The sequence below is a fragment of the Miniopterus schreibersii genome (genome assembly GCF_964146895.1).
Source record: "Miniopterus schreibersii genome assembly, chromosome: 11".
NCBI classification, from domain to species: Eukaryota; Metazoa; Chordata; class Mammalia; order Chiroptera; family Miniopteridae; genus Miniopterus; species Miniopterus schreibersii.
The window spans coordinates 29,948,582-29,970,868 of record NC_138111.1 but is presented as its reverse complement, the minus strand read 5'-3'; the positions used below and the strand labels follow the sequence as shown (position 1 = coordinate 29,970,868).

The 22,287-nt window shown below is 35.7% G+C and overlaps 1 protein-coding gene across 4 annotated transcripts in view; it reads left to right on the top strand.

Moving 5' to 3' along the window:
* NAA35 (N-alpha-acetyltransferase 35, NatC auxiliary subunit) overlaps positions 1-22,287 on the top strand; it is a 49,702-nt gene that overhangs the window by 21,085 nt on the left and 6,330 nt on the right. For all 4 annotated transcript variants that reach the window (XM_081151554.1, XM_081151553.1, XM_081151556.1 and 1 more), the window contains 10 exons: positions 1,156-1,206; positions 1,855-1,938; positions 2,739-2,853; positions 7,820-7,998; positions 10,674-10,733; positions 12,390-12,496; positions 17,547-17,613; positions 18,955-19,053; positions 19,655-19,833; positions 21,290-21,426. In XM_081151554.1, coding sequence (XP_081007680.1) covers positions 1,156-1,206; positions 1,855-1,938; positions 2,739-2,853; positions 7,820-7,998; positions 10,674-10,733; positions 12,390-12,496; positions 17,547-17,613; positions 18,955-19,053; positions 19,655-19,833; positions 21,290-21,426 — 1,078 coding nt within the window. The remainder of the gene's footprint in view (positions 1-1,155; positions 1,207-1,854; positions 1,939-2,738; positions 2,854-7,819; positions 7,999-10,673; positions 10,734-12,389; positions 12,497-17,546; positions 17,614-18,954; positions 19,054-19,654; positions 19,834-21,289; positions 21,427-22,287) is intronic.

The window sequence follows — 22,287 nt, the reverse complement described above, 5'->3', positions numbered from 1 at the left end:
TTTTCAGTTTTGAGCCAGTGTTTTAGAGTTTTTGTATGATATTTTGTTTTTGTTTTTGTTTGTTTTAATCCTCACCCGAGGACATTTTTTTCCATTGCTTTTTCCGGAGGGGGGAGAGGCAGGGGGAAATATCCTTGGCCAGAATCAAACTTGGGACCCTTCAGTCCATGGGCCAACGGCCTAACCACTGTGCCAGACTGGCTAGGGCTGTATGCTGTTTTAAGAGTAGCATAATATTGTAGAGTTTTAAGTTTCTCCAACATAACTATCTTCACCTTCATATCTTTTAATAGCTAGGACAGTGTCTACAACATAGTGGAAGAGCTCAGTAAATGATAGTATCCCAAATCTGGTAAATGCCTTCTATGAATGACATCCTTCAGCCAGGTGACCCTGATGATTTGTGTCTCATAGAGATTATAAAAGGAAAAAAGTTAATATTTCTATTTTTTTTACACTTGTATAACACAGCATGGTTGTCAAAGCAATTTCACATTTTCATCTTATTTAATATTCATAATTATTTATTGAATTAGACAATAAAATGTACACGGTGCCCTACATTTAGGTTAGGAAAATACAGCTCAAAGGAGTTTAGTAACCTGAGTCTTACTCAAGGGCATGCCACTAGTCAGTTGCAGCTCAGTGCTAGAAACCAGCTCTTCTACTAAGTCTTTCTAGAATTTTGTCAAAATAGGCAACTATATATTATTGTGTGTTAACAGGATGTCTTGCATTTTAGTGCAGGACAGATCAGTATTTACTATGTGACTTTATTTTTATGATGTGATTTTGTAAAGGTTACTTTTTTTAGCAGGGTTAGTTTTGAAATCATCAGGAATTTCAATGAATAGATCTTTTTAAAAGAAAGAACTACCGTGTTCCATGTGCGTTTACTTATGTTATTTTACTGTTTTTGCTGCTTTTAATGCCTTATTCTTTTGTGTGATCTTTGTAATTTATATCAAAGTTAACTTTCTATATATAATATTAATAGGAAAATAAATACTAATTACAGCTTCTTTTCCCTCTCAAATAGTTTTCTTAAAAATAGATTCTTACAATAAATTAATTTAGTGCTTTACCTTGTATATTTATAATTTCATGTTTCTACAGGTTTGTGTTTGTTTTAATTCACCTTTTTTAAAATTTTAGAGTACTCGAAGTCGACAAGGAGAAGAAAGAGATCCAGAAGTTGAACTAGAAGTAATTGAACTTATTTTCTGGTAGATAATATCAGAGAAGTCTACCTCTTAATGTTGTAGTTTTATGAACTGCGTTATAATTTATGGAAGCCCTTTTTAAGGTATTTCTTTAAAAATTGGACATTGCAAGGGATTTTATTTCCCTTGTATTTATTTTGATAGAATGATAATTCAGCACTTTCAAATACCTGATTGATTTCAAAGCTGAATCTTCAGTGTTCCTATGAGGTAGGAAGAAAAAATGACCTTTTACAGATGATACATCAAAGCTTGGCAAACCTCAAGAACTTACACGGTGTCAAAAGTTGCCAAACCCGTGTTGAATCCTAAATTTTCTGACTCTGTTTAAAATATTTCTTTAACAGTCCTTTTTAAATTCTGATTAAATCCATTTTTGAGATGATAGTGTAACTTTTGTCTTAAGGAAAAATCAGTCCTGTTGTTATAGAAGCTTTATATTTCTATTTCAATAGAGTAGGCTTCGTTATGTTTCCTGCAGCTCCTACTGTCAGGTGTTTAAAGACTGAGTGAAGGTGTTTGTAATGTAGTAAGTTATTAACTGAAATTTAGGACTTAAAATAACATATTTTAAAATGAAATTCTTTTGACAGACTTTGCATCTTTTAACTTCCAGTTCTTTATTTTTTAGCACCAACAGTGTTTAGCAGTATTCAGCAGAGTGAAATTTACTCGAGTGTTACTGACAGTACTTATAGCCTTTACGAAGAAAGAGGTAAGGGCATTTACTGTAATCTGTTTATTTTAGTAGTGTTTTGGGGGTAGGGGTGAGGGAGATAGAATGCTTTATTGAATTAGTTCTGAGACTTTTCCATTGGAATGCCCCTGGTTGCACATCTATAGCACTCAACATTTGGTATATTTACATCAGAGTAGCCCTGATGATTTTCTCAAAGTCACATGAATTTTACATTCTGCTCCATAACATATACTTGTCTATTGTTGATATAAAAATGGGGTAGTCATATTTTGTGAATCGAAAGGAGAAAGTAAAAATAAGAATTTTAGTGTGTCTTCTTTCATTCAGGAAATAATTAACTGTTAGATTTGCATAGACTCTAAACTAAGCCCTAGAGGGTGAATTTTGTGTGTGTGTATGTGTATCTTAATCACAAATGAATTTGTGAATATTAATAAGTGGTGAGTAAAGGGCTAACCTTTACCATGGTTCTAACTTTTGTAATACTTTTTTTTTTTTTTCACCTTGATGAATGACAAAGTAGAAATGTTGAAATTTTCCAGTTGGCTGCATCTCTTTTTAAACAGAAGATTAATAGAATAAACCAGAAATGTTTTCTATTGTTTTTAATGGTTTATACAAAATATAGGTATGGGTAAAAAAATAATTTCTATCCTAACAGGATCTGGGCATCCTGTATTAAGTGAATAATTTGTGAAAACCAGTGTCATTACAACAAGGACTTGATTTCATTATTGTTTATAGGATTTTCCTATTTAATGTATATCTTTCAGTGAAAGAATATGTAAGAATGTTTTTGGTGATTTATTTGCTAGACCAGTGCTGTTGCAGAAGCTCAAAAATTGATGGTTCAAGCAGCAGATCTTCTTTCTGCCATTCATAATTCATTGCATCATGGCATCCAGGCCCAGAATGATACTACAAAAGGAGGTAATTGTCTGTTTTGCTCCTACTCTCTTTTCATTCTTTCCCATCCAGAGTGTATAGTGTTTGATTTGTTCTAAAATATCACTTAATTCGGTCTCTCTGGACCTTGGAGTGTTTTGTTCCATAGACTTATAAAGTATTTATGCTCCCTGCTTTTAAAATTTTTTCTAGAACAAAAGCAGTACTGTACCCTACTGTATGTGCTCTAAGTATTTACCCTATCTGGTGACCATGCTGTGATGTCAGCAGTACATTCTTTTTTTTACATTCTTTTTTAGTCACCTCTCCCCTTCTTTAAGAGATCATCACCTCCATTACAAAGTCTTCCCTGACTCCACCAGGCAGGCCTCAGTATTCCCTCATTGCACTCATGCATGCCTCTATTACATCATTTTTTAGTGTATCATATTGTAGTTGTTTACCTATTTGTCTTTCCATGAGCTTTTGACACTTTAAGCTAGGGACTGTCTTATTTGTGTATCTCGATAGTGCTTGGCACATTGTTGACACGCAGATTTTATTTATGAAATATGCCTAAAAATGAAAGCAATAGTGTACTTATGTTGTATAAGTTGCAGTTGAGTTTAATCTTGTGTGTCTAATCTCCTTCTGCCTCTCTTTTAAGGACACTTAGGATAGCATTTAGGGTCCAGTCAGATAATCCAGGATTATCTTATCAAAAGATCCTTACTTGCGCCCCAGCCAGTTTGGCTTAGTAGCTAAAGTGTCAGCCCACAGACTGAAGGGTCCCCGGTTCGATTCTGGCCAAAGGGCATGTACCTCGGTTTCAGGCTTGATCCCTGGCCCTGGTCAGGGCTCATACAGGAAGCAACCAACCGATGTGTCTCTCATCGGTGTTTCTCTCTCTCTCTCTTCTCTCTCCCTTCCACTCTCTCTGGAAAGCAATGGGGAAAAAAACCCTCGGGTGAGGATTAAAAAAAAAAAAAATTTGAAAAAGATCCTTACTTGCATCTGCAAGGACCTTTATTCCAAATAAAATAACATTTATAGGATTCAAGATGACCATAAATGTGAGGGTTAATTGTTGGATTTTTTTTTTTTTAATATATCTTTATTGATTTCAGTGAAAGGAAGGGAGAGAGATAGAAACATCAGTGATGAGAGAGGCATTGATCGGCTGCCTCCTGCAAGCCCCAGAGTGGGGATTGAGCCCGCAACCCAGGCATGTGCCCTGACTGGGAATCGAACCAGGATCTCCTGGATCCTAGGTTGATGCTCAGCAGCTGAGCCATCCCTGGCTGGGCTAATTGTTGGATTTTTAACTCTGTTCCACAGGTCTGTGCCTGTCTTTATGCCAGTCTCACATTGTCTTAATTACTGTAACTGTAGTAAGTTTTGAAATCAGAAAGTATGACTCCTTCAACTTTGTTCTTTGCTCCACTGATTTCTAGTTTCCATTACTGTTGTTGAGAATTCTAATGACTTTCTATCTTGATTCTATATATGTAACTTATTTTTGTCTCTTTCAGTCTCTTATTTTTGTCAGTCTCTTAGGACTTTGCGTTTTAACACACCAATTAGAAATTTCATGATGATATGCTTTGATAGAAGCTCTGTATTGGCCCTTTCAGTCTAAGTATTTGTATCATTCGATTCCAGAAATGTTCTTAAATGATTTGGGTTATTTTGCTTCTACTATCTGATCTCTATTTCTGGAACAATTTTTATTAGTTTACCCTTCATTTATTTTAAAAGAGAGTCAGGGAGATTAGACACCAGAAGAGGAGAAGGTGATGTGAAGACAGGTATATTGGCATGATGCAGCTAGAGGCCAGGGAATTCTACCAGCCACAAAAAGCTGGAAGAGATGAAGAATAAGTTTTCCCTTTAAAGTCTTCAGAGTGCTACCCTGTCAATGCCTTGATTTCAGCCCAGGGAAACTGATGTTAAACTTCTGGTCTTCAGAACTGTGAGACAATGTGTCTGTTGTTTTAAAACACCCAATTTTTATGTCCATTTACATACATATATTTTCTAGCTGTATCTTCTAAAGGACCTGGGAGACCTGTCATCCAGATCTTGCTTCCTAAAGACCTTTGTCCACTAAAAGTAACTGGGGGTGAGACTTGACCAAGATGGTGACATAGGCTCCTGAGCTACCTTTCTTCCATGGACACAGTGAATGTACAGCTACGTACAGAGCAATTTCCTCTGAAAGAGATCCAGAAACTAGCTGGTCAGCTCCTACACGTTAGATGAATGAGAAAATACCCACATCAGAACGGGTAGGAAAGGCTGAGATACTCTTGCCATAAACCCCCACACCTGACATAGTGCCATACAGTCAGGAGAGTACCCTCAACTCCCAGCTTCTACCTGAGGAGTGAATGGTTTGGACCCCATATCTAGCGTCCCAACTTTTAAGACTCCTGGAGAGACGGACTCTCTGAACCTCTAGCTCTGAAAGTCGACAGGGTTTGTGTCCACAAGACCCACAAGACTATGGCAAACAAAGAAGCAGTTCTCATGGGGCTCATGAGCATTTGCCAAGGCAGTCCCTGTAGGAGTCAGCGCAGAGGGAGCAGGCAAAGTTACCCTTCTCCCAGTCTATCCCTGAAAGAGGTTCATCTGTATATTTTAAAAGCTGTTGCCTAAGGGCCAAGTTTCTAATTTAGCAGGCACTAGGGACTGGCTGTGAACCTTCCTAGAGACCAGGGAAGCCCTAGGATACCTTGCTTGCCTTCTTCCTCTGACCGACTCCAAGTCACCAGTATGTCCCTAGAAGGAGCTTGTTTACCCAACTGCACCCCAGCTTTTACTGCTACTGGCTGAGGGATGGGACCTGGATCATCTAGCTCTGATAGCCATAGGGTCCCAGAAGACTAGCAAAGAAGCACTTCTGTTGGGCTCCTGAGTATTTGCCCTGGTTATCCCGGCAGGGATCAGGGCAGAGGGAGCAGTCAGAATCGCTCATCTCCTGGTCTTTCCCTGAAATAGGTTTGTATGCATACTGTTAAAGCTGCTGCCTGAGTGTCGGGCTACTAATTTAGCAGGCTTCTAGGGACTGGTGAGATCTTCCTGAGACTAGGAAACCAGTTGACATCTTTCCCACCTTGTTTCTCCAACTTACTGCAATAATAAGGCCCAGTTACCAGTATCTCCCAGGAAGGAACTTATACACACAGCTGGTGCTCAAGCTTTTGTATCTGCCACCCAGAGGACAAGCCCCAGATCACTTGGCTCTACTAACCACCAGGGTTTGCGTTCAGGAGTCCCACAGGACTGTAAAACAGAGAAACAGTTGTTAGCAGGTGGAGAGCACCCTTCCCCATGGATATGCACTCAGGCCCATCACAGAGGGATTAGGCAAAAATGCCCATCTCCTGGTTTCCGCCTGGAAAGGGACTTAACTATATACTTCCCCAGCTGCTGAGGGGTTAGCTTCTAATTGGCCTGCATGTAGGTGGTGACTTTGGGACACTGATGGGTCTTGGCACACCCTCAACTACTAAGTACTGAGGAGGAGATGTGGACAATCAATAAAAGTTTGAGTGGCAGCTAGCAGCTTGGGCTGGGCTGAAAACATAGGAAAGTATGTAAAACTGTTAAAGGTAAATATACACAGCCGTCCCTCTGTATCAGAAAGGGATTGGTTCCAGGATCGTCTACAGATGCTCAAGTGCCTTATATAAAATAGTGTAGAATAGTGCATACATTCAGCCTTCTGTGTTCACAGATTCCATATCACACATTGCATGGTTTTTGATCTGTGGTTGGTTGAGTCCATGGATGCAAAACCTGTGGATACCGAGGGCCCACTAGTTTAATTCAGAATACTCTAATGCTGGGTAAACCACTTATAACACTTGTATGAAGGTTAAAAGACAAAAGTATTTAAAATAACTAAAATAATTTGTTAATTGATGCACAGTGTAAAAAGATGCATATTGTGACATCAAAAACAAATATGGTGGAGGAGCTTTTGTGAGTGTTTGAAGTTATTATCAGCTTAAAATGGAGTCTTACAAATGTATTTTATGCAAACCTCATGATAACCACAGATACCTATAGATTCACAGGAAAAATAAAGAGAAAAGAATAAAAGCATAGCACTACAGAAAATCATCAAATAACGAAGAGAGCAAGAGAAGGAAGAAGGGAACAAAGGAATTACAAAAACTATAAAACAACCACAAAACAGTTGACAGAATGACAATGGCGATTCCATACCAATCAATTAAGTGTAAACTAAATTCTCCAATAAGTAGACATAATAGGGAGTGTAGCTGAAGGTTTGTCAATTTTGTTTATCTTTCTGGTAAACTAGTTCTTAGTTTCTATCATCTTTTCTGTTGTTTTTCTGTCTCTATTTCATTTATTTTCACTCTGTTATTATTTCCTTCCTTCTGCTGACTTTGGGCTTAATTTGTTTTATAGTTCCTTTAGATGTAAAGTTAGATTGCTTATTGAATCTTTCTAATATTTTAATATGTGCATTTATTGCTATAAACTTCCCTGTAACAACTTTTGCAGCACATAGGCTTGGATAGGTTTCAGTTTTCATTTGGTTTGAGACATTTTTTTATTTTTTTTTGTTTTCTTCTTTGACCCATCGGTTGTTCATAACTGTGATGTTGTTTAGTTTCCACATATTTGTAGATTTTCCATTTCTAATTTCATACCATTGTGTGGTCAGAAAAGATAGTTGTTATGAGGGAATATATTAACCCTATTTTATCCTATTCTCGGTTTGGAGGTAGAAAGCCCTGTCACCACTACCAACACCATGTACATAGGAAATACAATTTTAGGTTATTAAATATGCTTATCTACTTTAAAATATGTGTTTATAGATATATAAATTAGAAATTATAAAATCTAGAGAGTATTGTGATTAGAATTTGTTTGGAGATTCTTTTGAAACTGGCATTTTTCTTTTTACATTTAGTAGTATTTGAGGTTTAAAATTCTGAGAAACATTGAAAATCTTTTTTTTTTTTCTTTTTAGATCATCCAATTATGATGGGTTTTGAGCCCCTTGTTAACCAGAGGCTACTTCCACCTACCTTCCCTCGATATGCAAAAATAATTAAAAGGGAAGAAATGGTTAACTACTTTGCAAGATTAATAGATAGAATAAAAACTGTCTGTGAGGTGGTAAATTTAACAAATTTACATTGTATCCTGGTAAGTACAAATCTCTATTCTGGAATATAACTATTCATTTTAGAATTTAAGAAACTAAAGTCTAGAGAAGTTAGATAATTTATCCAAGTTTTACAAATGGGAGTTTGAACCCTGGATTCTGTCTTCAAAAGCTTTTATATAATGTGTGTGTATACACATAATGCATGTGTATTAATATTTTTTCATACAAAATATTAATGCTTGGTAACCTTTTTTCATTAATTACTAATCTCTATATCATGAATATCTTTTCATGTCAACACATATATTTCTATATTATTTTAATGGCTGCATGGAACTTCACTGTAAGCATATATCACTGTTTTCTTCAGCCCATTCATATTGAACCGCATTTAAGTCTTTTTCAGTGTTTTGCTATTATAAACAGTACTGTGGCAAATATCTTTATAGGTAAATCTTCGTATCAGGTGCTTTCTTCTCCCTTAAGATAAATCCCTAAACAGTGTGGTTGCTGGGTAAAAGGGTGTATATTTTTAAGTTTGCATTTTTTTAGATTAATCTTTTTTATGGATTTAAATACAGAAAAAATATACTTTTATTTGGGGAATATTAACACGCTCAGAGGTAGCCCAGCCTGTTTGGCTCGGTGGTTGAGCGTCTGCTCATAAACTAGGAGGTTACTGTTTGATTCCCAGTCAGAGCACATGCCCAGGTTGCAGGGTTGGTCCCCAATAAGGGGCATGCAGGAGGCAGCCGATCGATGATTCTCTCTCATCACTGATGTTTCTCTCTCTCTCCCTCTCCCTTCCTCTCTTTGAAATCAATAAAAACATATTAAATTCTTTAGGAAGCAAAGAATTAAAAAAAAAATTCAGAGGTGGAGTTGTGTTAATTGGTAAGGTTATAGTGATATTTATAAGGTTGCTAGGAAGGTGGGAAATATGCAAAATAATACTATTGATATTTAGACATAAGTACACTAATCTGTTTTGCATGACGGTATGTAGATATGCATTTGACTATTGTTCCCGTTACATGCTGAGGTACATAATTCCTATCCCATGTCATTTCCTCTTTGAAATCTTCCTTATTGGTTCCAGGTTTCTTCTGTATCTGTATTCTTGAGATGACAATCAGTTTATATTCCTGGAATTGAGCAGCAACCTCTGAGATATAGTTAATGGTCAATAAAGATTTGTGCTTTTGTTTATACTCTGTCTTATAATAACTTTATTTTCCCTTCCACTAATTCTTTGTCATTAAAGCCCAGCTTAAGTCTTCATTCCTTACTGAAACTTTCACTGATTATGCCTTTATTACTTCCTTTTCTATTTGCTTTCTTTTTAGTATTTTGTCCCTAAGAATCATGAATCTTAAAGGTAGAAAAAGATCACAGATGTAAGCCAGTTCATTTTGCAATTCATTGTATAGCTAAACAAAGGTTTAGAGGGATTGTAACTAAACTAGATTGGTTAGTGACAATGTCTGCATAATAAATAGAGATTTCCTTACTCTTCTGCTGCATCTATTTTTCTGATCCTTAATTGTTACACAGATAACTATTCATGTTCAGATTAATTGTAGGGTTTTAGAAAAGGAGAAGATCAGTGTGAATTGGAAGAAGAAAGTATAATACAACAGTTGAAATTTGTATTCTGGCAGATTATAGATTATCTTATTAGGGGGGTGAATGCATAATGACGCACCATAGTAGAGGGGAGCTGGGTGAGCCTGGACTTCTGGCACTGGACATGGAAAGAGCATACTAGGAGAAAAGTCTGGATTCCTGGAAGGCCTGAGACAGAGGAATAGGCGTGGTAGTGGGAGAGTGTGGCAGAGGCCAAAAATAGAGGAAAAGATTAAAGTTAGGAAAGGTAAGAGACCAAATGGTCCTGTAGATCTGCATAAGAAACTTCTTCTTAGGATAAAGTGCCAGATTATAGAGGATGCTGACAGATCAGTAAGGTCAGATAAGCATCCAAATGAAAACTTGGGATAGGACATAAGCACACACATTTAAGAAGAAGTAAACATTAAAAATGCCTAACCTTACTAGCAATTAAAGAAATGAAATTTGTAACAACCAGATTGAAAAGTATAATAATATTTAATGTTGATAAAGGAGAATAGTCAATCACCTCTACTCCATTGGCTCTCTCCAGTCTTAAAAATATGTATACTTTGACTCAGCAAAATGCAGAATAATGTGAAGATGATACAGTTACTACCCTACAACCTACAGATGTTAACATTTCAGCATATTTTCGTATCTTTTTTCCTATCTGTGTAAAAACCCATGTATAGTTTTCTGAGCATATCTCTTGGCCTTTCCCTAGAGTCAGGAATAGTCAGTCAATAATATGAATCCAGTTGGCCTGGTTATTTGGTATTTATTTATGTGAAATAGGAAGTAAACCTCTGTCATTAGTTAGTAAATTATTATTGATACTGTTATTTTCATGATGTACAAATTTAATATGACTATCCACACAACACTATTATTGGTCAGTTTGTTTAAAAAAAATTGAAGCTCTGAAATTATCCAAAGTCTCTTCGAACAATTAGATACTTCCTGTAGAGAACATCTTTAGCTTTTGTCATATTCTAACTCTGGTAGGATATTATTTCCAGTGAAAATTACTCTCTGTACACAAATGTTTTCTGCTTTTATTTCATCCATTATTGACATTACTTTCTCTCTGTTTATGTCTTAGGATTTTTTCTGTGAGTTTAGTGAACAGTCACCTTGTGTTCTTTCAAGATCTCTATTACAAGTAAGTTCCATTTAGTACTGAAAATACTTCTTTAAACATCAAATTATATGTCTACAGACATTGTTTTATTGATTGACAGAACAAAAGGTAGATGCTTCTTTCAAAAGGATATTCCATAGTTAATGTTACATTTTTAATTAGAAGCATTGACTTAGAGTGTTAGACATTCATCAAATAAACCTCAATTTGAAAACAACTGAAATGATACAAAGTATGCACCCTGACTGTTTTGGAATTAAATGAGTAATCAATAACAGAAAGATATCTGGAAAATTCTCCAAATTTTTGGAAATTAATACATGTCTAAAGAACCCATGGGTCAAAGAGGAAATCTTAAATTAGAATGAAAATGAAAATATAACAATTAATGTGGTCGGTTTTTGACCAAGCACAAAGATAAATCAAGAGAGAAATGGTAGTCTTTTCAACGAGTGGTACAAGGACAGTTGGACAGGAATATGGGGGGAAATTGACTCAGAATACATCATAAGCCTAAATGTAAAATGTGAAACTAAAACTTTAAGAAGAAAGGATAGGAGAAAATCTTTGTGACTTTGAATTCTCAGGTGTGATATTAAAAGCACAATCCTTAAATTGATCAAGTTAAAACTTTAATCCTGTGGAAGACAAGAAAATGAAGAGGGACTACACAGTGGGGGAAAAAATACTTTCAAATCATGTCAAAAGACTTGAATCTAAAACATATAAAGAACTCCGTAAACATAACAGTAAAAAGACAGACAATCCAATTTTTAAAATGAGCAAAAACCTTGAAAACTTCAATATGAAAAAATATTTAACATCATTATTATTACTGAAATGCAAATTAAACCACAATGAAATACTCCTACCCATCCTTCAGAATATCTTTTAAAAAAAAGTAAAGAAAAGGAAAAATAGAATATCAAGTGCTTGTAAGAATGCCATACTGATGTGAATGTGAAGTGCTATAGACACTTTGGAAAACAGTTGGCACATTCTTATAAAATAAAACTAACAAATCCCAGTCCTGCTCGTTTACCCTAGAGAAGTAGAATCTGATGTTCTGGAAACCTGTGTGTGAATATTTATAGCTGTTTCGTTTATAATCAGCAAAATCTGGAAACCACCCAAATGTGTTAGGAATCAAGTACAGTATCATATAGTAAATATTAAAACGCACTGAGATTAAGGGGAGAAAATTAAATGCTAATTACTATTAAGTAATATTTTATTTTAAATTTAATAATGTACTACTTAATCTATTTCTTCCAGTTTTGGAAAGATTGTATGTGTTCTGAAATGTTCATGAGAGAGAAAGATTATTGACTACCCATTTATTATTTCATAATTTACGAAACCCTAACTTACATATTAGCTCATTTGACACATTTAGAGTAGTCAGTTTATTTTGACCAGTTCACAATTACTACTATTGACTTGGAAGATTTTTTCCTGCATATTTTTTATTCTCCTGCGTCAAAATACACCTTAAGGAGGGATTAATAACTAATACCCTTTGTGGATTTATAAAAATTTTCCACTAACTTTTTATAGTTTAATCTCTTGTATTTTGTGGTATTTTTAAGAAGTATGCTCATGTCACAGTAATGGCATCTTTATGTGCAATATGTCAAGTTTGTGATGGCATTACTAATATATGACATTTGTTTTAAGACCACTTTCCTGGTGGATAACAAGAAGGTCTTTGGAACTCACCTCATGCAAGACATGGTGAAAGATGCACTTCGGTCTTTTGTCAGCCCTCCAGTGCTTTCCCCAAAGTGAGTATCGTAGACGTTCTGTGAAAAGTCTCTCTTAAAAGTGTTTCTTAAACACCCAAACTCTCTGTTCTCCTCCTTTCTAACCAAGGTATAAAAACTGTTGGAATCAAGTATCCATGTAAAAAGCAACAAACTCAGTCATGTTAAATTAATTGATTTATGCGACATGTTGTTTACATTTAAACTGAGATTTTTATGAGGTTGACATTAGGTCCAATATGAGAAGAAAAACTTCCAAGGAGTTACCAAATTCAGTAAATTGTATTGACTTTAACTAAGTGCAAAGGCACCTGGGGGATATAATTACAAAAACAAGGTAAGGTCTCTTTTCAATGAGCAGAGTCTAGATAGAGGTAGAAAATGCAGATAATTGATTCTTAAATTATGTTCTGATAGAGTCACTGCCCCCAAACATCCTGCCATAAGAGGCTGGAAAGTGTTACAGGCAGAAAGAATAATCATTTTTGTTGGCATTTTGGAAAATAAATAGCTTTCCATGATGGAGGGAAGAGCCTATTTCTTAACAAAGAAACCAGCATGTGTGAAGACCAGGTGTATGAGATTATGTGTTTTAAGAGCAACTAGTGGTTCAGCATTCAAGTTGTTGAATAAGTCGTGCCACATCTCACTGAGAACTGTCTGGTGGCTTTCTTTCTTAAAGATTGTATTCCCTCGAAGCAGACCCTGAGACAAAGATTCATGTAAACATAATTACGAAGTGTTCCCAGGAAAACCAGTAGAGTGGTGGGGAAACGGGCCATGGAAAGGAAGAAAGCCTCCACACAAAGGTGTGCTCCATGGTGCTCCATGGAAAGGAACTCTGGTTCAGTCCTGTCGGGAGCTCTGGAGACAGTGTGGGGGACACCTCAGATTGTCCTAGTCAGGGGCAAGGGAGCTTGAGAATTTACCCAGATACCTCTCAGTAAGGACTGCCCCTTAACTGGGAGGAAGGAAATTCCCAAGCATCCCGTGTTGGTTAATATTTACCATTTCATTCACAGTAAAAGCCGAAGTCTTTATAATTGAGCCTCAAGGCCCCATATGCTCTGATCTGTACCCCTGTACTGGTGCCTCTCTGACTTCATCTCTCATTCCTCTCCCCTCATCTCCTTTCTTTCAGCCACACTGGCTTCCTTGTTCTTCCTGGAATGTGCACTCTCATGGCCTTTACACGGGGATGGGAGTAGAGGACATTTTCCTCAGAAATTCCCAGGGCTGGCTCCCTCACTACCTTCAGGTCCCTTCAGTGTCACCTCAGTGAGGGCTACCCTGATCAGCCTATTTAAAAAGTGTCAACCTCACCCCCCAAGGCCCAGCACTCTTTTTCTCTCCATTATTTTATGGTCAGTGAGAAATTGCTTCAAGTTTTTAGAAAGGGATTGGCATAATAAAGTACTTTTTATAGGAAGCAAACCAGTGGTGATGGAGGCAGAGTGTTTAATTAGGCTGGTTTGGTAGCACAGGTGAGAGATGAGGAAGAACTAAACTCTGGGACTATAAAGGAGAGGACAGATTTCAGTAGTAAAATTAATAGAAATAATTTTGGTAGTAAAATCAGTGGTACATGATAGGCTCGATCCACAGCAGGAGGCAGTCAGATCAATGTTTCTGTCTCCCTCTCCCTTCCTTTCTCTCTGTCAAATCAATAAAAACATATTTTAAATAAATAAATTTTAAAGTGCAATTGTAGTAGTTCACCCTTATCCATGAGGGATACATTCCAGGATCCCCAGGGGTTGCCTGAAACCTTGGATAGTACCAAACCCTTATATACTGGGGTTTTCTGTAGATAATGTCTTTTCACATGAAGGAAGCACTTCACAGCTTTCCTTGGTATATACAAATTGCCATTATGGGGGGAGAAAATTTTCCCTTTTCCCACTTAGTTCTTCTTCCTGATCAAATCATTAAAATGACATAGGACAGATTAACAGGAGAAAATAGTCACATTTAATTACATATGTATGTACAGGGGTTCCGTAAGAATATGGAGCCCTAGGAAAAATTAGGCAGTTGAGGCTGTGTGCCATCTGAGCTAAGGAGAAAGGGAGGTAGCGGTTTGGGACTTCACAGAGCAGGAAGGCAATTCACATAGAAATGTAAAAGCAAATGTTTGATATATGTTTTGCTGGGTCAAAAATGAAACACAGAGAGGACTTTGATCAAATAGGCCTTGCTAGGTTCCTTCCTGTCTACCACATCTAGTTCCTATTAAACTATAATTATCTATGGTGAGAGTTCCCTTCTTGGAGCAGGTCGTGTATTAAAAATCTTTTAAACAGTTAGGGGGAAGGTCAAAGGTTCTTCCTTAGTCTTGTTTCTTAAAAGTAACATCTCAAAGCAGCATGGTTTGGGTGGCAAACTCTGCTTCCCTTCACCAGCATCATTACTCTTGTGCTTTCGGGCCATTATTAAGCAAAATACAGTAGTCCTGCCCCTTATCTGTGGCTTCACTTTCTGCAGTTTCAGTTCCCAAGGTCAAATGTGGTCTGAAAATATTAATAGAAAATTCCAGGAATAAATAATTTATCAACTTTAAATTGTTCACCACTGTAAGTAGCATGATGAAATCTTGAGCTGTCCCACTCTGTCCAGCCCTGGACGTGAATCATCCCTTTGTTCAGTGTGTGCACACTGTATATGCCATCCTTCCTTTAGTCACTTAGTAGCCATCTGGTTTATCAGATAGAGACTGTTGAGGTATCACAGTGCTTGTGCTCAAGTACCTTACTAAGTGAAGAGATAAGATATTTTGAAAGATACCACATTCATATAAACTTATTATTTCTGGAATTTTCCATTAAATATTTTTGGACCACTGTTGACTGTGGGTAACTGAAACTGCAAAAAGCAAAACTGGATAAGGGGCAATGACTGTCTATAAATAATATATGGTCCCACTTGAAAATTTTAAAAATGCAGAAAGATATGCAAAATATAATACAAATCACCTGAAATCTTACCTCTTAGATATGTACATTTTGATGACTGTCAACGTATACATATTTATGTATAAAGATACACACATATATGGCTTCATATAAATAGGATCACATTAACAAGCTGTTTCTGTAAACTTTTATTTTGTGGATTGCTTTTTTAAAAAATATTTTTATTTTAAAATTGTTTTATCTTTTTCTACTCAAAAAGGTACGTCATGAATTTGTTTCAAATTATCTGATATAGATCTAATTAATTCTTTTTAATGGCTGCCAAATATTTTATAATATGATTATACTCTAAGGAGTGGGGTTACTGGATAGAAGGGGCATGTATAGTTTTAATTTTGATAGATATTGACAGATTGTATTCTAAAAGATTGTAACAATTCATATTTCTACTAGCAATATATGAGATTATACTTTTCCTGCATCCTGACTAACAGTAGATGTTATCAGCAATATGTGTTATATATGGTGTCTGGAAACAAATACCCATAAACAAGGTTATGTATTGATTAGTTGATAAAAACCTGACCAGAGACTGGCAGAAACATAACCTTGTATTTTACCCTAGCAGCAGTGTTTCAATATTTATCTAACTCAGTGTCCACAGCAACTTTATAAAAGAGAATTATCGTAAACACCAAGAATCAACTGTCTATATAGCAAAATTCATTGTCTGGTAGCTTGTAGATGGTGTCCCACTGTTTTTAAAATTCCAGTGTCATAGATAAGAAATCTGATGCTGATCTCATTAATTTTTCCCTTTGTAGTGATTTGACACTTTCTTCTGGACCATTGTAGAGTTTCTCTTTATTTTAGGAGTTCAGGAGTTTTAATAGAATGTTCATGTGTAATTTTCAGCTAGTCCTATCTGGAACTAAGCCTTTCAATCACATCAATTTTCATATGTTATTTCTTGTTTATTTATATTATTATTTATTTGACTTTTGCTTTACCTTAATCATTTTTTCTCTCATTTAGAGTTCCTTATATACTATATTCTAATCTCTATATTCCTCATGACACTTATCTCTCTGTTGTTTTTACTGTGGTTTGAGAAAGTTGTTCCTCTTCATCTTCAAGAGTACTTACTAGTCAGGATCTTTCATCTACTGAATTTTTAAATTTGAAAATCTTAGTTTCCAGATCCAGAAAGGTTTTTTTTAAGGGTTTGTTTGTTTGTTTTTAAGTCTGCTTAAGTAATTTTCGTACTCTGGAGTAAAAGATGTAGTGGATCTTCCAGCTCTCTGTTTTGCCACCACCTGTTCCAGGTGTCCTGCCTTTTTTTTCTCCTGGCTCCTGGGAGCACCATCATTTTCCATTGCATGTCACGGCTCTGTTTATCTTTGAGGCTCTGGTCACATTGCTCAGTTATGGCAAACACTTGGGACGTTGTCAGCTCCTCTCAGTGCACCCGGAGAATGTCTTTGCTTTCTCCCATCTCCTTAGGGCAAAGGCTACTGACCTCCCATCTCGAGGAAAGAAAAAGACTGTCTTCCGTCCACTCAGTCCTCGTGTTCCTCCAGAATCAGGAAAGTAGCAAATGCTTCCAGACTGCTCAGGAAAGCCTTAGTCAAGAAGCATTGCTTTTGACTGAGATGAGGAATGCCACAGGGAAACACTTCTTGAGGATAGAAAATGAGGTGCCAGAGAGATGTGCGGGTGATGATTTTGGCCAGTGGTTGAAAATGTGAGCACATCATGGAGAAATTAGGATTCTTTATAGTACTTTCTCTTTAATAACATGATTACAGTCCATAAGGTTATCCGTTGTAGGAAAATAAATGACATTGGAGTAGCATCAGGTAAAAGTGGAGCTTTGGAATTTTCCTTCTTTCCCTGTTAATTTTATCTTACTCGATCTAACTCTAATTGTTCCAATATAGAACTATGGAAATTGGGAATAATGCACATTTATTGTATGAACAACACAGTAATAATGAAATATTTCTTCATCTAGAGCCACCAGTCTTCAGCTTAGCAATGTATTTGGTTCCATTTTCTCTTTTTTCCACCATCCCTATTTTGGTAGCACCTACAGAAATCACTGCTGCTTTTTGTAGGCCAAATAGTTTGATTTTAATAACATGAATATTGTCTTACAGGTGCTGCCTATATAATAACCACCAGGCTAAGGACTGTATTGACTCCTTCGTTACTCACTGCGTGCGGGTAAGAACTACAGTTTGGATCATTGTGATGATACTTTAAAATTTGTGGGGTGTAATTCCTTCAGTGGCATTAATTTGTGCTGTTTTTCCATCTAATATTTCTTACTCATTTTCACTGAATAGGAAGTTTCTGTCTCTTCTTATGCTTGAGTCGATAGCATCATAACCAATTGTCTTCCTGGCAGGTTATCAGGTACAGAGGCTCCTTTGGATGCCCTCTTACTGCTACCCTCAGGAGCCACAAAAACGGGTTAAATTATGACCCCCATCTAGTAAAACAATTCACATTTCTTTTTTTTGTAAATGGACACAAAAATTTATTTTTGGCCTTATAAATTAGGAATATTTGTAACATCCCCAGGCACACATATCCCGTACTATCTTAATGAACAGGATTATAGTAAAATTGAAATTAATTTAGATGAGATCACAAACTTTTTTCAAATCTCAGGTAATTAGGATAAAGTACAAACTTTGTGGTGGATTAAATTTATTGTAAGTCATTTTTATTTATAAGCTCTTTATTGACAGCTCTTTCGGATCTGATTCCAATTATTAAACATATATGTGTGCGCGCACACACACGAAGACGGCATGGTATGGTCAAAGGAGAATCAATAAAAGCCCAGATCTCATTTTTATCACTAAAATTTTATCACTATCAGGCAGATTACTTTACTTTTCTATAAATGTCCCAATCTTTAAGAAGTGAAATGTTAATACCAATTCTATACTTCTTAAGGAATAGACTAGTTATTGATCAAATGAGATAATCTGTCAAAGTATACAATATTTAAACAGTGTTATACGTGAATCTTATGATTCAGACTTCTTAAATCAGAGCGCCCTACTGTTCATGTCTGTTGTCTGATTAATGAAATGTTATAGTATTTTATATGAGAATACTATATAGATTAGGAATAGAAGAACCTTAGTCAGTGTTGATGGGTATTAGCCCTTACGCAAGCCTTATGATTATTAGGCATTGTGATATATTTAAAGCACCACAGAAATGTCAGCCTTGAACATTGCCTTTTGACTTGAAATAAATACAAAAGAAACTGTCCTCTTGAAATTGTGGGACAATATCTGAAGATTGAAGAAAGATATTTTTGTCATATGGAAACAACTTTCATAAACAGCCACTTTCTTCTAGCTATTGATAAATTCTGGTGTTGAGTTCCTTGAAAAGAAACGCCTATGTAAAAATACACATAGGCATGATTCTTATATGCACAGTATTTTTTCCTCCTTAAAACAGGTTTTGGAAACTTGGAATGTTAATTTTTTATAGTGTCAGAAATTTCATATTGAGGGTTAACAGATTTTATTTGTATTGCAGCCATTCTGTAGTCTTATTCAGATCCATGGGCATAATAGGGCTCGACAGAGAGACAAGCTCGGTCATATTCTTGAGGAATTTGCTACCTTGCAGGATGAGGTAAGAGCCAACAAGTAGCCCTCCCTTCTAAAATTAAGCAATTCCTATGCCCTGACCAGATTTTTAAAAACAATTCTTTAGAATAGTATTTTGACTATTTAATTTTTCCTACAGTGATTTCTCTTTTCACTTACAATGTAACAGTTTTATATACCAAAGTAAGAGTTTATAGAGAAACAACAATAATCCAAACTGAGAAACAAATTATTTCTTTGATAATCACTATAAATTATAAAATATGTATAGAACTATAATTTTACAGCAAGTTCACATTAATATAAAAATATATTACATATTAACCTTAGAGTAAATTTGTGAGCAGCAGCAATATTAATTGATAATATAATTAAAGACCTGAAGTCAATTATTTTTATTTTTGGCCTATAAATTGGATGTCTTTTTAGTTTAAGGACTATTTAGCTAAATGTTATCCATTGTGAAATGAGAAGTTTGGATATAAACAATCAAAACTGCTTTTGTAAGTATGAGTTCCTTTAGTGGCAAGATTTATGTTTTCTGCTCATGCTATTTTTAACTGTTTATTTTAAATTCTCTCATTACCTAAAAAGGAAGTAAATGTTATGATACTTTATTCTGATAGGCAGAGAAGGTTGATGCGGCCCTTCACACTATGCTGTTGAAACAGGAACCCCAAAGGCAACATTTGGCCTGTTTAGGTACCTGGGTCCTTTACCATAACCTTAGAATTATGATACAGTATCTTCTCAGTGGCTTTGAATTGGAACTCTACAGCATGCACGAGTACTACTACATATATTGGTAAGAGAACACTTTGAATTAAAATTGGTAGTGGGTGGGATAGAAAAGATCTGAGAAAACATCTGTAGAATATAATTTCAGGCTACTTTTTTCATTTAGTATATTTTAACTTTAGTTGTGAGACAGTTGGAAGATTTCTTATCTATTTCTAGGCGGAAAAATTAACACACATTTTGCCCTACGTTCAAAATTTGAATCAGATCTTTCTTCTTAGAAAAGCAAGATTGAGATTATCCTTGGGAGCATAGTTTTTGCAAACAGTGGCCCCAAAGATTTGTTTCGGAAGGTTTGAAGAAGTTGATAAGAGACGATCCTCAGCAGAGTAGTTCTTAGCTTTTACTTGGAGATGAGATAAAGAAACCTAGTAAGAGGATGCTTGAGAATATTTTAGGAATGGAAAAGCTGTCATAGAAAGAAAATAAAGAATATCAGCCAGGGACAAAGTAATTCCTTGTTTATCCCAACTTGGCTTTTGGTCTGCGTCATGCCTGGTTCATGCCCTGGACACGTGCAGGGAAAAAGAGAAAATTGTGAGCTACTGAATTCAGTCATCTTGAATCTTTTTCTGAGTCTGGCAAAATATGGTAATTTTGAAATTGTAATAATGTACTATTGTTCACAAGCAACTAAGCTTAGTATATTAGATCTTAATATAGTTCATCTTTTTAACTCATTCAAGTTATTTATATTACTAATTAAGATACCCTGGAGTAACTGCTATGAAGGAAAGTAACTCTTTTCCATGCTGTTGACATTTTATCATCATGGCTGCCAGGTTTCTTTAACAGAAAACTCTTGGCTATGAAAATGGAATTTGAGCATCAACTATAGTGATGTAAGAAAAATATTATTTAGTATATTCTCCAACATTTCAGTAGATAACTCTTACCAGCAGGTCTTGGTAAAAATACTTGGGATACATTTTGTTAACTCATAGTAGACAAAGAAGACAGCTTATAGGGGAAAATGCTCAAGTTCTTTCTTTGTGGTTTGAGGCAGCTGATTGGAAGCTTTTGTACTCTTGGTCTGGATTTATTTGCTTTCTTTTGTAATTAACAGGAAAATAAAATATTTACTTACTAGGTTGAGGTGAATTGTGTCCTAATAGTAAAACCAATGTAATGGGCATTCATTAGATTTACATATACACATCATTATCAAGAAATCTTTTGTAAAGTTGTAAAATGCATGTTGTTGTAGGAAATTAAACAAATGTTTCAGTATTGTATGGCAACATAGATGGCTGCAAGAAAAGGAAAGTTAATCACTTGTGACCCTCATTTCTAATCTTTCTAATTTATCTAATCTAAGATCTATCAGTTATCTAATTGAATAATTATTTTTTAAAGACTTTATAGCATTATGGAAAATACCTCTTAATTAGTACAATACATGTGTTGATAAAGCTATCTCATTTAGACATCCACTATTAACTAACATTTTTTTATCCTGTAAGGTATCTCTCTGAATTCCTTTACGCATGGTTGATGTCAACATTAAGTCGTGCCGATGGCTCTCAAATGGCAGAGGAAAGGATAATGGAAGAGCAGCAGAAGGGCCGTAGCAGTAAAAAGACAAAGAAAAAGAAGAAAGGTGCAGTGGATTATTTTTAAACTTAAGTAAATAACATTGGAGACTCTAATTTCTACAAATAAATAGATGGAATGCTACCTGTCCCTCTAATGTGTGAATTAGTCACGTATTAATTTTCATCTTCTCTTCAGAAGTATAAGGTAGAAACTGAGTCCCAATATTAGTGATACAAGCCTTTTTGGTCCCTTTCTTTGCAATTCCATGTGTCAGAGGTCCTCAGGACAAGAAGTAGCACATAGGTCATCCAAGCAAGGTACAAGGTTAAGGAACAAGATCATCCAAGGTTAAGGAACAAGACAGACCTTTGATCTTTGGACAGAAGGCTGACAGCTCAGAAGGGAAGTAGATCTAGAGCTGTGCTGTTAGAGTGAGCACAGGATGATTACTTAGCGCCTGGGCACACCACCCATGGACCACGAGGAGAAAGAAGTGTTTCAAAGGGACTGCCCCTTTGCTCACTCATGGAAGGGTACAGATACTGCTACAATCATTACAAAATATCACTTTGTATTTCCTTAGGATTTCAACAGTTTGGGTGGGCTATTAAATGACTGTTCATGGGTTTCCTATTAAATAAGTCTCTGAACTATGTATGGTGCCAGGTGGGTACTGGAAATATGGGGGAGAACTTGTAAAGTATATGATTGTCTTACTACTGTGCTGTACACCTGAAACTAATACAAAATAATATTGAATGTGAACAGTACTTGAAAAAAAAAGAAACATCATTTATCACAGCTATTTGGGATTAAACATACCAAATTGCATATAGGAAAAAAAGTTAAGTCTCTGTATGATGAATTCAGAAGTTAAAACTACTTCATATTAGAATTCTATGGTATTAGCCATTTGAGGAACATG